The sequence below is a fragment of the Petaurus breviceps genome, unplaced genomic scaffold (genome assembly GCF_028583685.1).
Source record: "Petaurus breviceps papuanus isolate PSGF00001 unplaced genomic scaffold, PetGlider_PUasm1.0 90681, whole genome shotgun sequence".
Classification (NCBI taxonomy): Eukaryota; Metazoa; Chordata; class Mammalia; order Diprotodontia; family Petauridae; genus Petaurus; species Petaurus breviceps.
The window spans coordinates 5,146,571-5,161,095 of record NW_027187307.1 but is presented as its reverse complement, the minus strand read 5'-3'; the positions used below and the strand labels follow the sequence as shown (position 1 = coordinate 5,161,095).

At 47.5% G+C, this 14,525-nt stretch overlaps 1 protein-coding gene across 3 annotated transcripts in view; it reads right to left on the bottom strand.

Moving 5' to 3' along the window:
- Positions 1–4,758: 4,758 nt before the first annotated feature.
- NOX1 (NADPH oxidase 1) overlaps positions 4,759–14,525 on the bottom strand; it is a 19,650-nt gene continuing 9,883 nt past the window's right edge. Inside the window, exons 3-13 of one of the 3 annotated variants that reach the window (XM_069065172.1) lie at positions 12,777–12,887; positions 12,526–12,610; positions 11,599–11,747; positions 11,314–11,495; positions 11,108–11,237; positions 7,851–7,943; positions 7,425–7,660; positions 7,047–7,209; positions 6,336–6,482; positions 5,678–5,802; positions 4,759–4,950 (exon numbers count right to left, since the gene is read on the bottom strand). In XM_069065172.1, coding sequence (XP_068921273.1) covers positions 4,824–4,950; positions 5,678–5,802; positions 6,336–6,482; positions 7,047–7,209; positions 7,425–7,660; positions 7,851–7,943; positions 11,108–11,237; positions 11,314–11,495; positions 11,599–11,747; positions 12,526–12,610; positions 12,777–12,887 — 1,548 coding nt within the window. In that variant the 3' untranslated portion in view covers positions 4,759–4,823. The remainder of the gene's footprint in view (positions 4,951–5,677; positions 5,803–6,335; positions 6,483–7,046; positions 7,210–7,424; positions 7,661–7,850; positions 7,944–11,107; positions 11,238–11,313; positions 11,496–11,598; positions 11,748–12,525; positions 12,611–12,776; positions 12,888–14,525) is intronic. The other 2 variants (XM_069065174.1, XM_069065173.1) reach the window with 2 other exon arrangements.

The window sequence follows — 14,525 nt, the reverse complement described above, 5'->3', positions numbered from 1 at the left end:
CTGGAAAGGCGTTGTCCAGAGCGCCCCCCCCCCCCTTGAAACCCAGATGTTGTTTGGTATGGATGTAATGGTTGGACAGTTTGGAAATCTGTCTACTTGATCTGTTTCTGTCTTGATAATTCTGCCTGTATACTTTGAAGTTCGGGGTGCTGACCTTTTTCCCCTGAACAAGGTAAACGATACATGTTTGACTGATTAAAGTAAGCTTGTTAACCCATTTTGAGTTGCTTTCCTCTAACAAAGCAGATCCAAGAACCTGTGCTGGCAGCAAACCCTGAGAACGCTTGGGGTGCTTGCTGCTACAGAGACTAAGGTCCAGAAAACTCCCTATTTAAGAACATAAAGGTGAGAATTAAATCCTCTGCCTCACAGGCATTGCTAAAAATGTAGTAACTAGTTATTCTTTCATTCACCTATGGTTTATTAAGTACTCATGTACACAGCTAGGAACCAAGGGAGACAAAGGTAAATTAAGGCAAGTTCCCTTCCTTTAAAGAGTTTCTAGTGTAATTAGGGAGATCCAGTATAGTACAGTAGAAAGGGTATGAGAGGTAGAGTCAGAGGACCCAGATTCAAATCTGCCATTTATTGCCTGGTGACCTTGGGCAGTTCATTTCACTCCTCTCAGCCTCAGTTTCTCCCTCTGCAAAATGAGGGAGCTGGATTTGATGACCTCTAAGATCCCTTCCAGGTTTCCATAGGCTCATATATAGGTGACATACGAATGGCAGAAATATAAAGTAGAGAGGCAGAAGCCAAGTGTTCTGAGGGGCAGCATGGTGTAGTGCATAGGGCATTGGCCATGGAGTCAGGAGTACCTGGGTTCAAATCCTGATTCATATACTTAATGCCTTGGGACCCTGAGCAAAATTACTTCACCTCTCATGCTTCAATTTTCTGTAACATGAGGGAGCTGGCCTCAATGATCTCTAAATCGAGTCTATGATCTAGAAACCAGGAGAAAGGGACATGTAAGCAGGGACTCGAAGGACCAGCAGGATTTCAGAAGCAGAGCTAGAACTTGGTTGGGAGAAAGATGGGAGAGTCTAGTTGTCTGGGGCAGAAGTATCACACTTGCCAACATGTAATTGGGAAATATTTGACAATAAAAATACAATAGAGCAGAGATAATGTTAATATGGGATATTCCCAGTCAATACACTACCTGCAGGGATTCTTTTCTATTTGAGTTTGACACCACTCAGCTAAAGAATAGCCTATGGAACAGAGGGAGATTGGGAGAGAACCCAAACATGAAGGGCCAAGGTGCCAAGCTAAGGAGAGGCCAGTTCGAAGCAGTGGAGTGATCATAGGAAGATCAATATGGCCACAAATTGGTCAGATTGGGAGGGGGATGGCCAATTAAGGAGGTTCAGCATTCACATGAACAGAACACTCGGCACTTCAAAAGTTCCAATATAGTTTATTTAGAATATAGGCGAATGAGAAAGGCTTAGGAATAGTGAGATAAGAGCAACTATGATTTATATATTTACAAGCATCACAGAAGCAGGGAAGCACCAACACCTGACCACACAAGCTGGGGAATCCCGCTACAGCCGTCAGGGTCCCACACGGGAGGGTCCCAGGCAGGACGTCTCCTCCATGGGTGAGATTCCAATTTGGGGTCTGAATCTTACAGTTTAAGTAGCGCTGAGAACAAAGAGGGCATCCTGCCAGGTGCTTTTAGCAAGCATCGTATCTTGTGTGAGGCCTGGGACAGAGGCCAATCCCTCCAAGGCCCCCCCAAGAGCGATGTTTCCTTGGAATGGCTGGTTCCAGGAGTTGGGCAGTTATCATATCTCTTCTCAAGGGATGGGGCTGGGGTCCCAGGAGAAGAGCAGCCCTCCCATTCTCAGGATCCTCTGTGCCCAAACAATAATAGACTAATAATAATAGATAGGTCATGTTGAGTTGGGGCCTTGGTTTGTATCATCTTATTCCTCACAGAGGGGCTTACCTTGCCCCTTCAGGGGACAAGACTGGAGTCTTTTGGCAGCAGCTATGGGAATAGTAAGAAAGGAACAGATGAGAAAAAACTGACTCCACCATCAATAGGACTTGTCAGCTAGTTGGATGTATATGGTAAGGGGGAACAAGAGAAAGGGGTTAAAGGTAACACCAAGGTTTTCAGTCTGAATATCTGAAAGAATAGGCAACAAGAGTAGGTAGAATTTAAGTTCCTTGGGGTCAGGAACTTTATTTTTTTATTGTTCTTGTATTCCTAGTGCCTAGTACAATGCCAGACACACAGTGGGTGCTTAGTAAATGCCTTTTCATTGATTGGAAAGGAAATAAAGGATTAGGCCTTGGCCATGTCTAGTTTAAGATTCTGGCAGGACAAAATAATGATGTGACCTTGCAGGCAAAGCAAAGACTGTGTTTTGCGTAACACAATGCTTGGCACTTGATAAGGGTTTATTGGGTTAGTATGGATGGTAAAGATGTCCATTTAGACTGCTAGAAACGCCAGTCTGGGATGTGGGAAAGAAAGCAGAGCTAGAGCTAGATTTGGAAAGAGGAAGCCCTGGGAGTGATGAAAGCAACCAAGGGAGAGCAGAAGGCTGAGTCCAGAGAGCATTATGAGATATCTCCATTTCAAGGGCAGGGGTAGGAAGAGGAGTCAGTGATGAAACTAAAAGAGAATGACAGAGACAGAGAAGAGAGACTGGGGCAATTAAGACATCCAAAATGTTGGAGTGAGACTCCTCATACCTCAACCCCTAAATGCCCAACAAATAGAAACACAAAAGAAAACAAGCAGCGAAAACACGCTCAAGAAAACTTGCTCAAACAAACTTTAGAAAAAACGTGACAGAGTAAATCAACAAAGCACCTGAAGCAATAGACCTGAAGTCAGGAGGACCTGAATTCAAATCCAGCCTCAGATACTTCCTAGTTGGATGACCCTGTTTGCCTCAGTTTCCTCATCTGTAAAATGAGCTGGCAAAGAAAACGGCAAAGCGCTCTAGCATCTTTGCCAAGAAAACCCCAAATGGAGTCACAGAGAGTTAGATGTGACTGAAACGACTGAATAACGTCTTCAAATAGGGGAATGGTACATTCAAATGACTAAAGCAAGAAATTGGCATTGGGGAAAATCATTTGATGAAATAAATAACATCTTGAACAAAGCAAACAAAATCGCAGGAGAATAATCAAGGTAGAATTTTTTTTTAAGCCAAAAAAATTGGAAATGACAAAGAAAACAGCCAATCTGGAGACTGCAAAGGAGCATGGGAACAAAGAATCCCCAGCAGCAGACTTACTATGTCAGAAAAGGGCCAAGAGTTTGAAATGGTGTGCAGAAGATGGCCTGGAAGTCAGCAGTGGCCTTCAGAAGAGCAGCTGCACATGGGAGTGAGGGGAGGGGGGAGGCAAACTCAAGGAAGAAGATTCATGGCTTTGAAATACACAATTTCTGGTGAAATCACATTCAAGTAAAGGCCAGCACATATAGTCCTTTCTCCTCCTCCACCTCTAAGGGCCAAGGGACACATACAAACTTGAGCTGTTACACCATTGAGGCTCTCATAGACTCAGTCAACAAGCATTTATTAAATGCTTTCTCTGTGCCAGGTATTGGGCAAAGTGATAGAAACATGAATGCAATCCCCTCTGGAAAAAACCAACCAACCAGCCAAATAAACTATGGTCCCTGTCCTCAGGAAGCTCACATTCTAATGAGGGCTACAATATGCAAACCATTATGAAAATACAAGCTATATGCAGAGCAGACAGAAGGGAATCTCTGAGGGAAGGCAGTAGCTTGGAGGGGGTGGGGGGTGGGGAAAGGACTTCTCTAGAAAGTGGGATTTGAGCTAAGCCTTGGAGGAAGCTGGGAAACTAGGAGGTGGCGCTAAGGAAGGAGAGAGTACTCCAGGCGTGGAATACTTGACATGAGAGCCGTCTTCTGTGAGTGACAGCCACAAGGCCAGTCTTGCTGGATGGTAGAGTCTTTCAAAAGGAATCCAAGTGTGAGAAGACTAGATGGGTAGGGAGGGGTCTAATTTGCCAAATAGAGGAGCCACTGGAGTTTACGCAGGTGGGGGATGGAGAATGCCAGGTCCAGACCTGTGCTTTGGGAAAATCTCTCTGGCTAGCTGAATGGAAGGCAGGATGGAGTGGGACTAGGCTTGAAGCAAGGAGACCGGTTAGAAAGTTTTTGCCATAGCCTAAGTGAGAGTTTTTGAGGGCCTTACTATGGTGGGTAGCTATGTGCAGAGAAGGAAATGTGTGGGAGACATTGTGAAGGCAGAAATAACAAGATTGGATACGTGTGAGGTTGTAAGCATGAGTGACTGGGAGGTTGGCGGGGCCCTCGACAGTAATAGGGAAATTGGAAAGAGAGGTGGGTTTAGGGGAGAAGATCAGGAGTTCCATTTTGGACATGTGCAGTTTAAGATGCCTATGGACTGTCCAATTTAAGATGTCACATTGGAGATCACAGACAAGCAGAGGGATGTGCCGCAGCGTGTTAAAATACAAAGTAATGCCTGACAGGCTCATAGAAATACAAAACCAAATGCCAAGTCCAACAGATAGACAGTTGTCAAGGACCTGGGTGGGCTTTAGGGGAAGCTCCATCTGAGCCAGGCTTTAAAGAGTGACAAGGAGGTCATCCAGCAAAGGGGGGGCATTCCCTGTATAGAGAGAGGCACGCAGGAAGGCCCACCTACTGACCCCATGGTGACGAGGTGTGGGTCCAACCTGGCTGAAGAGCGCTGGCATTTGCCCAGGTGTAACATCCCTGTGTAAGGGCACAGAAGGAGAGCTGGAAGAAGCCAGGAGCTCGTGGCCAGCCCTTGCTCTGCCCCCTCCACTTAGAAGTTTTCCTTGTTGAAATAGAACTGGACCTTCCTGGGATCCAAGCTGGAGTAGTGGTTACAGTACTTGCGTAAGCTTTTTGCCAGGCTCTGGGGACCACACAGGAAAACTCCCACCACTGACCTACAGAAACAAAGGGAGAAAGGGCTGACATGCAGCAGGTTCTGGAGGCGCCGAACTGTTCCCTCAGCCTTCACCTCCCTCTGTTTCCTGGTACCTTCCTAATACAGACGCAAGCAGGTGTGCTCTCTCCCAGGGCTGGCGGACCCAGCTGCCTCCTGGCCCACTGACTCCGAGATCACAGTGACTTTGCAGCTGCCCAGCACAATATCCTGCCTCCTACCCCATTCCCACCCTAGCACTGGGAAGGGACGACTGAGGCAGCTATCGGGAGCATTTTTACTTTAAAAAGAGAAGTCCTTAAGATCCAAGTGTCTCTGCTGCCCACTTCAGTTACCAGCCTGGGTCTAGTGCCCGACTGCACTTTCTTGCCACAGATGGTGGCAAGTTCTCACTGCTTCCAACGGATGAGCTCTTGTTTTGTGGCATTCCAGCAGACATTCTCTTAGTCTTAGTGGTCAGAAGTTTCAGACCATCCCAGAGAGACTTCCACAGCAGAGCTCAAGAGAATTGGCTCATACCCATTCACTCTAATGCTACAATTTGGAGTCAAAAGGCCCGAGTTTAAATCCTGCTCTGCCACTCCCTCCCGGTGGGACCATTCCCTTCCCTCCCCTTCTCTGGGCCTCAGTTTCCTCATCTTCAAAAGGAAGGGCTTAGATTTGGTAGCCTCTGAAATCCCTTTTCCAATCCTGTGGTCCTGTAATACCACAAGCCTACCAGCCCTTACCTGGGATGGAAAGCAGCTACAGCAGAAAATTCATTGTCCCATTTAGGTCTCCCAAAGGAGGTTTTCTGTTTCAAACCGGTCACAATATCAGTGGATTTGTCAAAGTGCAATGCTGCATGACCAGCCTGGGGCCAGAGAGGGAGGGTGTTAGACTGCAGAAGCCAAAGCTGGGGTATGCCTTGGAATTGTGGGGCTGTGGCTCAGTCCTCAGCCCAGGGCATCAGAAAGGCCAGGCACCTGTTCTCTCAATGAATTCAGCCCCCTGCCTGCCTGCTCTGTGGATGAACTCTATTTCCAATCAGTAGGCCTCTCTCTAAGATGTTAGTGAATACATTTACTATTCAAAACAGATGTTGGCAATATACTCATTACTATAACAACGCAAATAAAAATTAGTACTGAATAGAACTGAATTCTGGGTAATTGTTATGACCAGCCTGGACCCTGAGCAAAGATGAGGGTCTTTTGTTAGAGAGGTGGGGGACTACCGGGGTGGAATGTTGATGTCACATGCAATTGGTTGAGTTTGTTTCCTTTTTTGTTTGTTATAAGGGAAGGCTCACAGGGCTGGGGAAGGGGGGGGGGCAGAGAGAGATAACTAATGTAAAAACCAAAGGCATCAATAAAAGTTCAATTAAAAAGAATGTTGGGAACTCACAACATTACTGTCCCATCCAGTGAGGAAGAGTCGGTAGTTTAAGAAACCCACTTTTTCATACTCTTCCATCTCCCGTTCCAGGGAAGCCAATAGGTCATTGAACCAGGCGAAGGCACCCGTTTCCCTGCAGATCCAGTAGAAATAAATCTGGAACCCACAAGAGAGAGCACAACCTAATCCTATGTGTGCCTTGGTGAACATGTTAGATATATGGCAGAGGGCTTCTAAGGGTCAGCCAGGCAAAGGCCTGCTTGCATTGCTGACTACTTGACTTTCTAAGGAGACCCGAAATGGCTTTCCACAGTGTGCAGAGAAGCCTTTGATGATGTCTGCCTTGGAGATGAAGACCATCATGGCAATGACACAGTTGACTAGTTCTCTGGTGGCTAGAAGTCCACTTGCCAGGCTGCTGTGTATTTGTCCATTTCTTGGGTCTCAGCTGCTTTCCAGATCACACCTGGGCACTGGGGATTTCTGTTGTTCAAATGCCCTAATAAGAGTCTGTCTGGTCCCCTGCTAGCCTTGCTTCCAATTACCCCCCAGGAAGCGGTCACCCTCCCGGCCATTGGCATAGTGCCTCATAATGCTCGATAATGCTTATCAGCACTGAGCTGTTTGCCCACAAGTCAGGCCCAGGGGACTGACCCCCATAGAAGGTCCAGGAGAGAGGCAGCTCATAATCTTGAGGGGCTGATCCAAAAGTATGATTACCGTTTTGGTTTTGAGGGTGTGGTCTGCATGCCGAAACTTGTACCAAATGGATTTCAGGATGGAGGCAAAGGGGGTGACCCCTATTCCTGCTCCCACCAACATAGCCACTTCATACTGAAAAACATCCTCACTAGCTGTACCAAAAGGACCGTCTACTTCCAGCCTGGCAAGAGTAAAAAGAAAATGGGTCAGAGGAAGTTGGACTCACCTTCTCCCCACAGGTCTGAGGGCTCCCTTACTTGCTTTCTGTATGTTTGTTTCTATTAGAGCAGATGGCCTTGAATTTGAGAGACCCCTGAGGAGTTTTGTGGACTTGTTTGCCAGGCTACTGTTTATCTCTGCCCATTTCTTGGATCTTGGCTGTTTTCAGGACCATACCTGGGCATTGGGGAATTCTGTTGTTCACATGCCCTTATAAGACTCTCTGTCCAGTCCCCTGCTGCCCGAATATGGATAGAGAAAAAAGGTTCCTCTGGTGCTGAGGTCAAGGTGAAAGGGTGCCACTCGAAGGGAGACACTGAGGGGCAATTGACAAAGATATACTGTCCCACTTCCATGCGGAAACCACACTTGTTCATCTGAAGTTCCAGGACTTTGCAAGGGTGCAGGATGGCCTGGGAGAGAAGTACATGGACACCCCATGAGTGTATTTACCCTCCTACTCTCTCCCTAGGACTAGAAACACTGAGGCATGCCTAGTGCCCAGGATCTCATTCTAGCCCCCTTCAAGACTGCCATCTCCCAGGGACAAAACACAAGGTGGTTTATTTAGGTAGGTGGAGAGGCCAAGCCCCCATCCCTTACCTTGGTAATCACCACCTTCTGCTGTGAGCGGTAAAATCGGATGAGCCGTTCAAAGATGTATAGGATGACTGGGGCTAGAACCCACTTCCAGGACTACATGGAGATGGGGGAAGAAGAAAGATTGTTATACACCAGTTGGCAATTTGGCATTAATCCTCCAGAAAACCAACACTTCCCCTATGGACCCCAATATCTGAGCAAAGCCCTAGTCCCTCCACTGAAGGAAAAGAGAAAGAAAGAAAATTCAGTCATTTTTCTCACTCATCTGTCACTCATAAAGCAGATAATCTCCTGCAGGTTTAACAGTCTGGCTATTGCCTATTGAATTTTATGTGTTTCAGACTGCTAGTCAGTACAGTTGGCCTAATGCAACAACCTACCAGCTATGAGATGGGAAGCAGGACAACATGACCTCATGTACAATCACTGTGACATCTACTCTAGCCTGGTTGGGATCTTGTTGACCTGGATGTTCTCTCCAAGCCATCCATGCCTGCTTCTCCTTCGTGCCTCTTGCTCTGTCTTGCAAGGGGGGAGGTGGGGTGGGCAGGCAACAAGCTGGGCACCTTGTACTGGTTCTTTTGACATTTCAAGGAGCCCAGTGGAACACAGGCAGGCCCACAGTGCTTCATTACTCTCGCTATGTGATGGCCCCTCTCATTTTCCAGTCTCTGGAAACTTTTCTCTGAATACATTTCTGTGACAGCATTTTATGTGAGATCGTTGGCACAGCAGGCATTTGAAGCCAGGTTCTCTGACTGTTAGTTGGCCTACAAGACCCCAGACAATGACACAGTTCTGTGGATCCATTGGTCACTTCTAGATATCCTACCCTTTATGCTCATCCCTTTTCCAGTGAGTCACAGGGTCAGAAGAGGAAACTGAGGCCCAGAAAGCTTAACAAAGAAAAATAGTGATGCAAGACCTACATGGTAACCAAAAACGCAAGTCACATTCTGTACCCAATGAAAGGAGGGAAACCGGGGCCAAGGCTGGGCATACCAGTTAGGATCAGAGATTGACTCGAGGATGGTGTTAGATAAAGTTTGTCTTCACACTTCAGAGGGACTGAGCTTTCTCTTCTGACATGCAGTCAGAGAGTGGGGTTCACACATCTCTGCTACTCAAATAACTCAAATCAGGTGGATGATGGAAAACCCAATGGAGAAACGTGTAAGTCAGTCGACTATCCTTTATGAAGTGCCTACTATGTGCTAAGTGCTATGCCTATAAAGAAAGGCAAAAGACAGTCCCTGCTCTCAAAGAGCTCACTGTCTAACAGGGGATACAACATGCAAGCAATTAGATTCAGATAAGCTACAGAAGAGCTAAACCGGGGTAGTCTCAGAGGGAGGACATTAAGATGAATGGCAGAGTAGGTATTCCTTTAATTCTGCTTCTTCTTTTACCTTGGTAGGTGAGGACTGAGCTATCACTCTCCAGAGATACTTCTTTTGATCTTTTCTTTTCTGTTTTTGATTCAAAGCAGTCATTCATTCTCAGGCCATTTTGTGGGGCCACCCTCTGCCTTTCATCCTTTCAATCTTTAATCTTTACAAGTAAATAAAGATCAAGTCCAGAACCTGGGATACCATCATTAGTTTTGTAGCCCATCTGATCTCATAGATTACTGTACTATAGCTGTTGTAATCTTGGAGTCAGCAGGATGGAATTTGGAAGCTCACTCCCCACCTCACCATTGAACTCTCTGCCCTTGAGAACAGAGCACATTTCAAGGGGTTCTAGGTGCCAGCAGCTTCCTGGTAGCCTTAGTTATCACGACCCCCACTCTGTGTGGAGGTCCCAAAAAATGTCCCTGTGCATGATGCTTAAAGAAAAGCTCTCCTCCAGTTGCTTAATTCTTCTGAGAAATCTGTAGGGTAGTCAGTCTCAGAAGCTGCTGCTCTGAGGAGCTGAAGATTCCAATTTTCTGCCTCTCTAGGACCCTTCCTTGTGAGGATCTTCTAGAATCCAGGACCTAGACAGTCTCCCTTTGAGAGCAAAGATCATGTTCCATACTTCTTGGGGTGTGCCCTGCCCCCGGTCGAGACCTAGCAGTATTTGATATGCTCAAAGCTCTCAGTAAACGTTTGCCCAGACTGTGAATGTATCATTGATCCAGGGAACCAGATGATCTGAAGGCCCAACTCCTTTGTTTTAAAGGGAAGGCAAACGAGACCTAAACAAGGCAGTGACTTGTCCCGCTAGGAAGTGCTCGAATGGGGGCTGGAATTCAGGGCTTCAGCCTCCCTTCTCTTCTTAAGTCAGCAGCTTCCCCTGATTCGAGCTCTGGAGGCTTGCCACCTCCAGGCTCACCACATGGAGCTTCTGTGTGCTATCCAGTTCTAAAGCATCTTCACTTCTCCAGCAGTCAGGCTGGCCAGTCAGGCTGTTCAGCAGTGTGTTGTGGAAATTCACAACAGCCAGTATGGGGGCTCTGCTCTGGGTTACCTTTGTAATCTGGGCCAATTACCTAGCCCAGGGATGGGCAAGCCGAAGCCTCAAGGCCACATGTGGCCCTCTAGGTCCTTGGGTGTGGCCTTTTGACTTAGTCCAAGTTTTCTAGAACAAATCCTTTTATTAAGGGGCTTTGTTCTGGGAAATTTGGATTTAAAGTGCCCCACTAACCTCTCTGGGCCTCAATTTCTTCCTCTGTAAGATGAGGGAGTTAGACTACATAGGAGTTGACATTTGTAGAGCACTTTAAATTTCGCAAAGTCCGTTATATTATTTGGACCCCACAACCCAATCCTACCCAGGTAGGCAACATGGGTATTATTATTCCTATCTTGCAGATGAGGAAACCAAGGCTCAGAGGGCCATTTACACCCAAGTTCATAAAGTCAGAGATTTAGAGCCACCAAGGCAAGGCCAACCTCCTCATTTATTTTATTTTATTTTATTTTATTTTTGTGGGTGGAAGGCAAGACAATTGGGGTTAAGTAACTTGCCCAAGGCCACACAGCTAGTAGGTGTGTCAAGTGTCTGAGGTCAGATTTGAACTCAGATCCTCCTGACTCCAGGGCCAATGCTCTATTCACTGTGCCATCTAGCTACCCCACTGTTTTTTGTTTTTTTTTTTTAAGGGAAACCAAGGCCCAGAGTAGTTAAGTGACTTGCCCACGGTCAAGCAAGTAGTAAGTGACAGAAGCAGGATTTGAATGCAGGGCCTCCTGGCTCCCAGCCCAGGGCTCTATTCACTATGCCACCATTCCCAACTCTCTGATGCCAAATGCTACCTGCCATGAGATCCTTACCTCAGCAGGTAGCCCTTCAAACCGGGGGCGAGTACAGTGTGAGGGCTCACCCCACTTCTCATAGTCCTGTGCACACTTGCTAGGGAGGTGTTCTTCCATGCTGTCTTCTGTTTGACCTCGGACAATCCCCCTGAGACACCAAAAGCCAGAGGATGAGACAAGGCCGGGAGTGGGGAGGTGGGGAGGGTAGGCATCTGGGAACTTACCCAAGTCCATGAATTACAAGGCCAATGAAGTAGATGACAAAGAGGTGGTGTGTGTACCAAAAGACCTCAAAGTAGCACCTGCGGATAAACTCTGTGGCTGAAGTCACCATGAGGATCAGGGCTAAAGTGATGATCACTCCAGTGAGGCCAGCGATGCTGGTGAAGGTCAAGCGCTCTACTGTCTACAGTCAGAAGGAAGAAGCAATGTCACCGTGGCTGTGTGGACACCCCAACCCCTCACCGCCCATCCCAGAAACCTCGATGCTGGCCACTGGCGCTCCTTACCATGTCTGCAGAGGGGAAAGGATTTAGCCAGGGGCTTCCCTTCCTATGGGGGTACAGGTTAGAGAGGGTGAAGGCCAGAGAGTTGTCATCTGCCTTGAAGGTCCTGCTGTACCGTTCAAAATTGAACAGGTGAGCAGCCACATGGATGACTGAAGAGAAAAAGAAGAGAGAGTTGGGGCAGAGAGGGCTCTGGGAAGTCACCTACGTAGCCAAAGGCACTCTAGTTCTAGACAATGGGAGAAGGCAATGTCCCTGGAAAGGTCCAGTACCAGCATAGTGCTGGGCATGCAGGAGCCACTCAGGAGGTCCTTGTGAAGTCATTGTGGGTTGAGGTCATAGCATCATCATCAGTTCCGGTCCTCTCATTTATCAGATGAAGAAACTGAGGTCCAGAGTGGTTAAAGGATTTGCCCAGGGTCAACCTTGCCCAAGAATAGCGTCTGCAGCTGCATCCTAACAGGTATAGTGTCCTGGAGAAATGCAGCCTCTTCTTGGTCAACCCTGGGTGTCCCGAAGCTCTGAGTAAGCAGTTTCCAGTATGGGTCAGTGCAATCAGAGGACCTGGGTTTGAATCTCAGCCTTAGAACTTGGGCTCCAAGCACGAGTCCAGTGTCCTAGCCAGTACCCCAGGCTGAGTGCATATTATGAAACTGAATGTTACCACAGAGAAATTCTAGTGGCCTTTCCCACTGCTGAACTTTCTAATATCAGGAGCGGGATTCAGTGGCTCTTAAATCTATCTCCATATAACATGATTTGGGACTGTCTTGGTAGCAGAAAATGGGGACTGTGGATTTGTACTTGCTGTGTACTACAGGCCCACTCCATCCTGCTGGGCCTCTGCTTACTCACTGCTAAAGTGAAGGAGGTGAACTACATGGCCTCCAACGCGAAGCCTTCCAGTTTGGGTCTGTCTGCTTGAGTTACCTGTGTGCAGGTAGATCATGTAGGCCACCAACTTGTGGAAGGTGAAGTTGTGATCCAATTGCTTCCTGAACGTGCGCCTGCAGCACTGGGGAGACGGGAGATGGGAGCATCATGTCAGCCTCCTGTGACTCTGTGGGACCCTCCACTACCACCCCAAGGCTCCCTGAGCAGCCCCCAGGATCACGAGCCCACCCCTTGGCACAGAGCCAGCTCTGAGCTGATATTTGGACCCCAAAAGGTTTGTGGCTCACCGAGCAGCTGCCCCTTAGGAATGAGAGCAGATTTCGGCACACAGGGAGCAGGATCAATGAGCTGTTGAAGTTCAGGCAGCGAGCAGAGGCCCGGGCCCACGCTAGTGACGACTAGGGAGGAAGGGAAGAGGAAGAGGAAGGAGGAGGAAGAAGAAGAAGGAGAAGGAAGAAGAAGAAGGAGAAGGAAGAAAGAAGGAAAATTACTTTCTTTCAGGGCCCTGCCCTGGGTATACACTATCAGTAAGCAGGACTTTACATTCTGATGGAGAGACATATTCAAATGAATGAATAAAAGGAAGAAACACATCTCTTCATTAAGCAGTTTATTCCAAGCACTGGAGACACAAGGGATTTTTCTGTGTATGGGCTGGGGCGGGGGGTGGGTGGGAAGAAATCAATGCAATCCTTGAAGGCCATTTTTGCAATAGTGAGGGGCAAGCAAAGCAAAATAGAATCTGTAGGAACCTAGGTATGTGACCAACAATGAGGTACATACTTGAGCTACTGTCTGCTTTACTCCAATGTCTTTGATATTAACATCAATGAATGAGATGGTGCTACCTTCAAGCAGTTTCCATCTGGAGCTGCTTCTATTCCAATGAATTCCAATGAACCTCGTCTAGCAGATACTGGGTATAATCAAAGATCTCATTGCCCTGGAACTCTAGGGAGCCAAGGGCTGCTACCTAGGGCAGACATCTTGGCATCTGCCCCATCCAGCCCAAACTACTCATCTCCTCTGGCCTCCTCCAGCTCTCCACCTCAGCTACACACAGAGCTGGCCATTACCCACAAGTCTTCCACTTCTAGGTTCACAAATTTTGAAATTCCCTTATTTGCTCATAATCTTTTGTCTTTCCAGCTTTTTCTCTGGATTACATCCCCAAACCCTGTCCTCACCATGACCTGGAGTTGCTCCACCCCCCTCAGTTCTTTCCTGGACCATCAACTCTGCACTGACTTCCCTCTCCTCCCTTCTCTACCTTGACCCCTTGGTGAATCAGTTCAACCCTATGCTGAAGTCCCTCGGCCCTCTTCTTACTGCCTGTCACTCCTGGGATGACACCCACCATCTTCACTCCTATTTGTGGGCCACCCAAAGGCACTGTGGAAAATCACAAAATTCTGCTGATTGGTTCCACTAAAAATTCATGTGCCAGGCTTTCAGCTGGGCCCTGACTGCAGCAAGACCATACTTTGCCATCTCCCTAATTAATGAACTTTCATTCACCACAGGTGCTATATTTCCTTGCCTTTGAATTCAACAGAGCTATTCCATTTATTAATATCAGTACCAAAGAAATTGGACTCAAGCAGATTCTCTTGTCTTACATAGAGCATGCAATCCAAATGTATTTATGCCACCTCAAGCCTCCCAAGGCACTTCCCCCACCCAAGCTGAGGACTTTGCCTCATACTTCACTGAAAAAATTGAAGCTGTTTACTGATAAGAGGGATCTTTTCCCCATCACCTCATCTCACATCAATTGTTTCTTCCCCCACAATTTCCTTCTTCACTCCAGACTCACAGGAGGTGGCCCTTCTCCTTGCCTCCAAACCCCTCTACATACTCACTTGACCCCATTCTACCCTGTCTTCTCCAGAAGATTGCCCCCTCTATCATCTTCTCTGTCTCTGTCTCTGCCTCCCTCTCTCCCCCTCTCTTTCTCTGTCTCTCCCTCTCTGTCTCTCTCTTTTTCTCTCTCTCTTCCTCTCTGTCCCTCTTCCCCTCTGTCTCCCTCTGTCTCT